At 37.4% G+C, this 9,534-nt stretch overlaps 1 protein-coding gene across 1 annotated transcript in view; it reads right to left on the bottom strand.

The window, feature by feature from the left end:
* Positions 1 to 222: 222 nt before the first annotated feature.
* Positions 223 to 9,534, bottom strand: part of URI1 (URI1 prefoldin like chaperone) — a 42,588-nt gene continuing 33,276 nt past the window's right edge. Inside the window, exons 7-11 of the mRNA XM_086620880.1 lie at positions 6,614 to 6,794; positions 5,763 to 6,030; positions 5,083 to 5,225; positions 3,171 to 3,429; positions 223 to 928 (exon numbers count right to left, since the gene is read on the bottom strand). Coding sequence (XP_086477006.1) covers positions 740 to 928; positions 3,171 to 3,429; positions 5,083 to 5,225; positions 5,763 to 6,030; positions 6,614 to 6,794 — 1,040 coding nt within the window. The 3' untranslated portion in view covers positions 223 to 739. The remainder of the gene's footprint in view (positions 929 to 3,170; positions 3,430 to 5,082; positions 5,226 to 5,762; positions 6,031 to 6,613; positions 6,795 to 9,534) is intronic.

The raw sequence follows: 9,534 nt of genomic DNA, 5'->3' as shown, positions 1-9,534 counted from the left end.
GTCCATGTGGTAGTAAACACTTCAAGCTAGAAATGCAAGTTCAAAATAAAAACCTCTCCGTGTTGTTTCCAAATTAGTAGTAAAGCAACAAAAAACACACAACTTTCACAGCTTTTTTACTGAAAATTTAATTTTACAAAATACCCTTTTCCATCAAAGAAACTTCCCTGCAATGTACATGAACCCAGCGTTTTATAGATCTGTACAGTGAGATATCAGAGAGGTTTGAAAGAAGGAAAAAAACTTTCAGCAGACACCTAGTTGCAAAACCTACAACAATGTGAGTACAAGTGTGTCTTAAAATGCTAAAGCAAGTAATGCAATATAACCGGTGAATCTATTTGAAATGTGAAAAGTTTCCTCAAAATGGTCCATATGGTATGTAGAACATCACAGCTGGCACAAAACTGCCTGTATTTAGATTTAAACACAAAAACAATGTATGTAAGGAACAGTTTTTGAAAAAGAACCCAAGTGCTGCTATCATAAGGCAAACATACACAAAGGTGCTGACAGCACACAGGGAAATCGACAAAATAAGATGAATCCTCAAGTGTTCAAACACTGAACTTTTTTTTTTTATTTTTAATGTTGCCAAAACATTTAAAATATACCCAATGCCAAATTAACATAGGACACCTGTTTAACTAGCTAGGTGCAATGCATATAATTTTACATAATCTCAACAAATGTGGAACTAGGCATGAGTGCTCTCCAGCTTCGGCTGGCTGGGCAGGACCTAGTTAGTCTGTTGCATTCTGGCAGCTTTGAATTTTGAAATCCTCTTTGTAGTTTCTTGTGATGCTTCAGACAAAACTTCCTCTGATTTTCGCTCCAGAATGGTAGGCAGGACTGGGTGAGCAATGACTGGGTGTGGTATTAAGGAAGGAGACAAAGGCTCCTTTTCTATAACCGTTCCGGAAAATGCCTACAACAGAAGAGAATACTCAAAATGAGCTAATAAAATGCAAATGTGAAGCTATGCCCATAAGGTCATTACCCTATATTAGCCTGATTAGGATTGTTATTTCTTTTAATCAAAAGTAAAGAAATATCTTTAAATCAATGATTGTTCCTTGCATAAGTAACCAAATTGTAATTAACCTCAAAATACAGCTTGTTCAAAGATGACTGAATGAAAGACAGTGTCTTAAAAGTACTACTTAATCTCATTCCTATTGCATAAATGATCTAAAAATTTGCTTCCTCACTGACACATGCTTAAGAAATAAAACAGCTGATGCAATATATCGTTTCATTTTGGATAAGAAATGGAGAGATTTTGCAAAGTTGGAGTATGTCAGCATTTCCATCATACGTCACATTTTATGACTTAATATATTCTAATTGCATCAATCTGACACAGTGCATACAAATTGGCAAGCACATATTTCGTTTGTTCTTTACTCCTTACCAAATATGATCAAAAAATGGTGAAAGCAATTTATACTTAAGAGAACAGCAAACTTGCTTCCAACTACTGCTCTCTATAAAAAGTCTAATAAAAACATTTAAAGTTTAAAAATGATAATTTATATGCAGTTGATTATATGACTTAATCCTTTTTAACTTAGCTAAGAAATGACCATGATTCTTCAAAAACATTGGGAAAAAAGCAACTCAGAACTACTTTTCATAAACATAGTTAAGAACAAATCACCCTACTATGTATCAAAACCAGAAAATCCTAAATGCTTAAGGACAAGGGGAGGCAGTTTACATCCAAGGTTTGATGCTCATACTGGGTGCAAGGGAATGTACACCAGATTTATTAACTATACTTTTTCATAACTCAGTTACCAAGAAAAACAAAGCAAAACAAACCAGCCATTCTTTTCTTGCAGGACCTGCAAAAAAGCAGTGAGTTTTTGTTTTCTGCTCCAATAGCCAAAGTATGCCTAACGCCGTGCCTGTACACAACTCCGTTGTTCTAACGTTGTTCTCATTTTCAAAAATAGGTAAGCAAAATACAACCTAAGATTATCACAGTAAAATTAGAAAGAAAAAAAAGAGATGGTGTGTTGCAAATGGTAATGGAGAAATAATGTATTTCAAACACTCACAAAACCAACCAAAAGCAAGACAGCAGCATTTAAGAAGGCATGTCTTTAACGGGAGTGTTTTCCTCGCTCTCTTTCAGTTACTTCGAAAATACGTTATATTGTAGAGAATAATCATGCCAGGTTCAGAAAATGGCCTAATGGATAACATCTAAAGTGTACTTAGATGTTCTACAGAAGTATAGTAAATATATTCCAGAAAGTATACAACGTGAAGTGCTAACTCTACAGACGGATCTTCCACCACGAATCTTCACATCCTGTCTGCATTCGCTTGTAGCTGCTTGCATGAAAAATTACAATAAACAATAACTTTTATGAGGAATTCATTTCTTGTCAAAAATAATTGTTCTAAATATAGTGTTTTCATTGAACTTGCCCATTGCATTGGGAACTACTGAAAACTCAGTTTCACCTAGTTTGAAAAAATTAGTGTAAATTCTTAGAAAATAAAAATGAAGAATACTCTAGGCCATGAATTTCAGAGCAGCGGCTACAGTAAATTGTTGTACTCCTCCAGTCACTAAGGAGCTGTACATTTTCCCTTATGTCGTACAGTCTCTTTATGATGAAGCCCTCAACTTTCCAAATGTGTGAAAATTGATTTGTTTGGGATTACTAATGGCCCTAGTATAGAATAGGATGAGTAGAGGTATAATGTTTCCTTTCACAGGGTAATTCCTCTGCCTTTGAAAGTCCAAATAATCACTCGGCTGATATTTGTGTGTTTTAAAACTTAAAAGCACCACCTGGAAACTAGCTGTCTAGTGGCTGTGCACCAGAATATTGATAAAACAGATTACAAAGAATTCACACCTCCCTCTCATTAACTATGAAGCACGGATTTTTTTATTTTTTTTTTTTAATCCTTTGTTGGATCTTTACAGAAGAGCTTCAGGTCTCAGGGAAGCCACCTGACTCATCTCCTCCGCTCTGCCCCTAGGACGTGTATGACAGAAGCTTGTCACCTGATAATGTCCCTCTGAAGCAAACTAGGTAGGAGTTAGAAAATTATTTTAAAGAAATAAAACTGATGGTATAGGCAACTACAGCCATTAGATTTCTCGTTTCTATCCCTGCCAACAATCAATAATTAATTAAAAACTGTACCTCAGTTGTCCCTGAAGAGGGAGGAAGCTTTCTCGGTAGCTGCTGCTGCCCCTCCTCCTCCTCTTCCTCCAGTATGCCTTCGCTGTTGTCACTCTGAGTAGCTTCATCACAGCTAATACTCCTCTGAACTCCTCGTCTGTCATCAAACTCAGCAGCACTGTTCTCACTGGTATCGCTACAAACACTGTTCTCTCTGCTTCGAGACTTCAAAATTGATTTACGAGGGACATATTCTCCATTCACAACATCAACAAAGACTCTATAAAGGAAAATGTTAGCTTTAATAAACCATTTCAGGATCAGATGACAAATTTACAGTGATCTTGCTTTGTCTTTTGCACAAATTAATTATGATGTGCTTTTCCAACTTTTTCACTGAAGAATTACAATACTGTACCTTTAGAGGCATTTTATTTACCAACGTGCAAGAATCAATTCTGCAGAGCAAACACTGTTATGCCCTTTATTCAAGCATTAAGTTGGCACACTCTCAGCAGAAAATGTATAGCTCTGAAAAGCGTCAGAAAACAGAAAAGTGGGAGTTACAGAAAGTTAGAAAAAAGGTAAACTAAACGATTGTCAGGGTTGTTTCCATCAGAAAAGAGAAGGTCAAAATGACAGAAGGTCTTCTAGAATAAAGTCCTTGTCAAATGTAGAATATAAAAACAAATACTTGAAACATTCGTTGCACATGGAAAGGATGAAGCTTTTCCAGACAAGTGCCATAATCTTCTGCTTTCAGTTAAAATAAAAAGAATTTTTAAAAAATCAGCTTTTAAGATCAGATCAACACAAAGACACTTTTCAAGTATTAACAGACTGTAAACTGATAAAGAGGCCTCTTCCCACAGTCTGTACTCCATCTCCATGACTTAAAGAAGCCAAGAGTGGGTGGAGGAGAAGGAGTGGCATTAGAAGACGGTGCCAATTTTATCAAACTTGTAAAGGAGGAGCCCGATGACTGGATGAGTTTTAAGGGTGTTACTTGTTTCTTAATAGCTTTATTCATCTGGCACACATGGAACACTTGCATATTTCTACAGAAGATGGAGTTCCTCTGCAGAGCTCAGGGAGAGCACCATGAAAGAATCTTTTACCTTATCTTCAGCCCCAGCAACCGTAATTACAGTATGGGTTTTAACTTTTCACACTTTGTGACACATTTTTTAAGATGTTTAGGTGCCTGAATACACCAACATACAAATGCAGTGTGATTTTCACAAGCACTGAATCGACCAATCTAATAGGTGTCTATGTTCATCTTTACAAACCTAAATACTTGTTTTAACTCTCTCGTCACCTTAATTTAGTATTTTATACGATCCTCCAAGCCCAACATCATTTTTCAAGCTCTCTGAGTGTGGGTGTTCTACAAGCGAGCGCTTCTTTTTATGGAGAATAGAGACAGTGATGAACTAAAGTCAGGGAGAGAGAATGCAAGAGAAACTACGCAAAGATCTGAGTATATTCTGAAGATACTGGAAGGAAGAGACAACAAACAGCAATTCACAATTGGGAAAGGAGAAGTATTACAAGTGATAGATCTGGTCAGTTATGTTTGAAAACAAACACAAAAGCAAATGGCATGGCATTAACCAGAATATGTAACAAACTGCTGTATTTCTTCATTCAGATGATATGTGCTGGCAAATCTACCTCAATTTCAGAAGCTCTGAAAAAGTAGATAAATGATGAATTGCTAGTTGGAAAAGGAAATTCTAAGCTCAGAAACATTTTATGGATATGAAAGCATGGAAACCATGCAGAAGCCACAAACTTTCATTTTTAAGTAGTAAATTCCGTTCCAGCTGTTTCTTTCAGGAAATAGTAGGCTCAGTTTCATACTATAGGTGAACAGAAATGAAAAGAGGAGGTCTGCTGAGGGGAAAGCTTCATGCTACAAATTACACACCGGTAAATGTCTGCTGGGGTTTTGATGTTCGGCAGTTCTGGAGTTGCATGGCCATTGCCATTGCTGTTCTTCCTTTTACGCTTGGCCTCTTCTTTCTTTTCACTGAATTTCAAAGTAGTATTTTTTCCTGTGTTTATTCTTACCTGAAAATTGAAGACAAATGATGGTCTAGACCATAAAATCAACAATCACCAGGCTGCAGATCAACTGACGTTGGACATTTGCCTATCCAAGCAGTTGGGAACTACGAGGCATAGACAAGTTAAACAATGTATGAACGGTAACATTCATAGTGTGAACTGTTTATTCTTTACCACTTGCACTAGGCTGGGGCATTTCTTTGCACTAATGTGCTTAACCCAGACTCTGCCTAACAGCTGAGCTGTTCAACAGTCAATTTCAAGTAAAGTAAAAAGTAATTTTAAAAACTCCTAGACAGGATACTACCTTTTACGACAGCCGGAAGCCAGAACAGCAAGGTATGCATTTGAAGATAATTTTTTTAATACCATATTTGAAACTGCAGGACTTAAAAAGCAGGTTTCAAGCATTCGAAAAAAATCCAAATAAATGTAACCTACAATTAGCATTCTACATTATCTACAATTTTCTATTTTAGATATGGTATATATGTTTTATGTAATCTCTTGAGAGAAAGATGAAAGTAATAAAGTACAAACCCTTTTAGGTTCAACAGTGTGAGAGAAAAAAATAGTTGGAACAGAGCTATCTCCAACATCTACGTCATCATCATCATCACTGTGATAGTAAGTAGAGCCATTAACTTGGCCACCAAACAAGTCTGAATTTGTTACTTCTTTATGGAAGTTGCCCTGAGTAATACAGTCTTCTGCTCTATACGTCCCATTCAGATCCGTCCTCTTATCTTCTTTCTCCTCTTCAGAGGAGGTTGTATCTTCTCCATTTGTCTCAACTGTATCAGGCATCCTGCAAAATGAAAAATATCCAAGTGAAATGAGGCGGTTCATACTCTTGAGAGACACAGGCATACAAAATAATGAACAAGCCAGTATCTAATTTTCTTTATCCAGGTACTGTATTTTTAGCCAGATTGTGGAACCTTTTTTATGCTCGATAAGAACAACTATGTCCTTTCCACATCAACTGGAAATACCAAAACTGTGACATTCTGGCTAATGACATATGTATTGCTTTAGGATCAGAATAGATCTAAGGATGTCATTAAACACTAAATGTTAACTCCTACATTGTAAACTATGGATTTTCCTAGCCTGTGGGAAATGGCTTTTACTTTCCCCTTTTCTGTCGTCTCAGAGAAACAATACTGTAATGCTGGACTGCTGTGGTTGCACAGAGGCAGATATTAGCACCTTTGGCCTTGCGGTGCACACTTTGCTCATGTTCCACCTTTCCTCCATCTATTATGATTTTAACTGCATCAGTCTAGTCAGCTATTTGCACTTACAATGAGATCCTCTGCGTACAAATGGAATCACAAACCTGCATCCTTCTGAACTGCAAACCTGAATGTGCTACACCAGTACTGTACCTGTCAAGTTCACCAAGTATCTCTTCTTGTCTCTCCAGCTCTTCTAAGCGGGCCCATAGCTCCTCCTCTGACTGAAAACGGCCCATTGATTTAGTATCACTTCCATTCGCTGGAAAATCTACCTCAAAAACATTTGATACTTTTGGCTTTGAATGAGGCTTGTGAGCAGTTCGGTATTTTCCTGTGTAACAAAAAATAAGATGCAACTACTAAAGCAATTGACAAAAAAAAAACAACAAAAAACATTGGAGGAAAAAAATCCACAAAGGAATTAAGGAATATGGGCAGAACATTTTCCATTTCAAATTATTGTTTAACTGTTTAAGTGAAACTGTCAATGAACCAGAGCACCAGCACAGGATAATAGTCTCCGGATGTTACAGAAATACCAAGGCAAAGCAGAGATGTTTATTTACAAAGCAGGAGACACTGATCCTATGACAGTTTTATTACAATGTGGATTTTTTTTACCTCTTGTGCCAAACAGTAGACTTTGATTTGCTCTGATAGATACCAACATGTGAATGTGACATTTGCTCACCGTCCCATTAATAGCACATTTTATTAACTGGGAAAGCAAATCTAGTTTGTACTTTAGCTCATTTTGGACAAAGTCACCTATATTTAAAGAGCAGAGCCTTTATGGTTTGGGTTGTATTTTTTTAATTTTACAATGAAGATCATTAAAAATGACCTCCAGAGTCATTTGGAAAATCTGACCAAAATCCAGTCATTATCAATCACTTATTTTGGTGAAAAAAGCCTACTCTGAAAAGCATACAAAAACCTGCCTTTCAAAAATAAAAATATAAATCCCTTTAAAGCTTCAGAGGTGACCTGAGATATACACTTGTGACCAAGTAGTAGTCACCTACAAGTTCTTGTTGGCATTTAAAAGCTTTGCTACTTAGTAAAACAGTGCATCCATTGAGGATGGGGAATACTTTTCACTGTTTGAGTGCTGTCTAGCACATAGGGAACAAACTGCCTGCCAACAATCCTAATGCTTTAGCCCTGTCTGTGTGAAGGGCAGGACTGCTGCTTTAATCTCCCTCTCCCCGAGACCAGCAGCTCTCAGGGGCACTGCATGTTTCTGCGCAGTCCCAGGCAGGTTCCCAAGGGAAGTTCCCCGCTCTCGGCTCATCAGCACCCTCCATGCAGCACCTGCACCTCTTTACAGGAGCGAGGACCCTTCCCCTTCCATCACTGCCACAAATATACCCAACGTTTTGTCTGTACAGTGGGACTCCAATGTCTCTACAGGTCTTCAAGAAACTCTGCTTTGTGCATGTAATCAACAGTACCAAAACGTCTTCGTTATTCAGCATCCTTCAAGTTTTAAAATATCTTTCTATTAACCAATTGTGTGGCCATTTTTTAAAAATTTTAAGAACTCATGGCTTAAAGATATCCTTATTCAAATATGTCAGCTTATACTTTAATCCCGAGTTAAATACAAATTCAATAGCAACATTAAAAAGCAAACAGGTGACGGTAAGTAATGTTGGAATGTGTCCCCCTTACTCTTCCACTGGATAGCATTTTTCATCATCTCATTAAGAAAAGGCTGAAATGTATTTTATTGAGATTTGAATATAAATTGAGGTAAGCCAAGCAATCAGAGTAGCTTGTGAGGATTTCATTTGGTATAATTACAAAATTAATAAATAAAATTTGGAAGGATTAGTTAACAATCTATTTCAATTCAATTTTCAGATTGCACCCTCCCGGTATCTTTCTCTTACCCTTCAGTATTAACAACTGACTTGACTACCAAGGTAAGCATGCAGCTTCCTGACTGCCAGGGCTTCAACATGCCAGTGGTTTTCCCTCCTAATTCTAACAAAACTTCTGTCAGTTGGGAAGCCAGATCAGGTATCAAAGACAACAGAGGATAACCACTTGCTGCTCCAATATCTACTGTGTTCACTCACTGCTAGTACAAAGCACCACCGTTAACTTCATACAATAACAAAAAAACCCCAAAATATTAAAATCCAGAAAAAAATGAGAGTCAGGAATAAATGAATGAGATGCTCAGGATACTTGTTTCTGTCTTCCTCAGAGATACAGCCCATTCCCATGTGAAAAAAAACAATTCCTAGGCTGATGAAGCCTAGCCTGCCTCAAAATAATCACTAAGTTGTTCTTTTAGCTACTTCTCTCTCAATCTCAGTACACGTCGGTGCTAATAGAAAACGTCCACAATTCCCAGTTACAGATTTTCAGCAAAAATTAAGATGATTTCAGAGGACAATAATCATGATGAAAGTTTAGGATACCACAAAAAGCTGCACAAAGGTTGACCAGGCATCCACAGCATGCTGCTGTATTCACATTGTTACTACCATGGGATGCACTTCCCAGAATGTTACTCCTCCTATTTTGCAACATCTACCCATAGTTGAGACACCCACTTAGTCAGCCTTGGCATATAAACAGAATAAGAATATAATTATTATAATAAGAAGAATATTGTGATTTATTCCAGAAAAATGTAACCGTGAACTGTTCTGCAAATCACAAACTGCTACTCCTCAAAATGTCTAAGTGATGCTATTTTCAGACTGCAAAATTACTTCTTTCTCCACCTTTGCCTGCGTCTTACCTATCAAGCACCACTTCAGATAGCCCAGAAACTATACAATTCCTTAGCACAACTATCTTTGTTTCCCAATGTCCTCTCCAGAAATCTTTAGGAAGTATCTGCTTCAGTACGACTGCAAGACCTGCATGCTGAAATTGGTTTTGTATTTGTTTCACCAACAGTAGTGAAACGCCTCAGTGGATGACAACGTTTACATTGTCCATTTATGTCTCATCTCTGTCCGTGCTTCTTCCCCTCCCTGCTGATGCTGCTCACATACTTCCATTGTAACAGGCAGAGCCTGAGCTTCTCTAGTTGTAAAACTCACTCCCAC

The sequence above is a fragment of the Tauraco erythrolophus genome, chromosome 15, assembly GCF_009769465.1.
Source record: "Tauraco erythrolophus isolate bTauEry1 chromosome 15, bTauEry1.pri, whole genome shotgun sequence".
Classification (NCBI taxonomy): domain Eukaryota; kingdom Metazoa; phylum Chordata; class Aves; order Musophagiformes; family Musophagidae; genus Tauraco; species Tauraco erythrolophus.
Note: the sequence above shows the minus strand (reverse complement) of the source record. Positions and strands in the feature narration are given on the sequence as shown.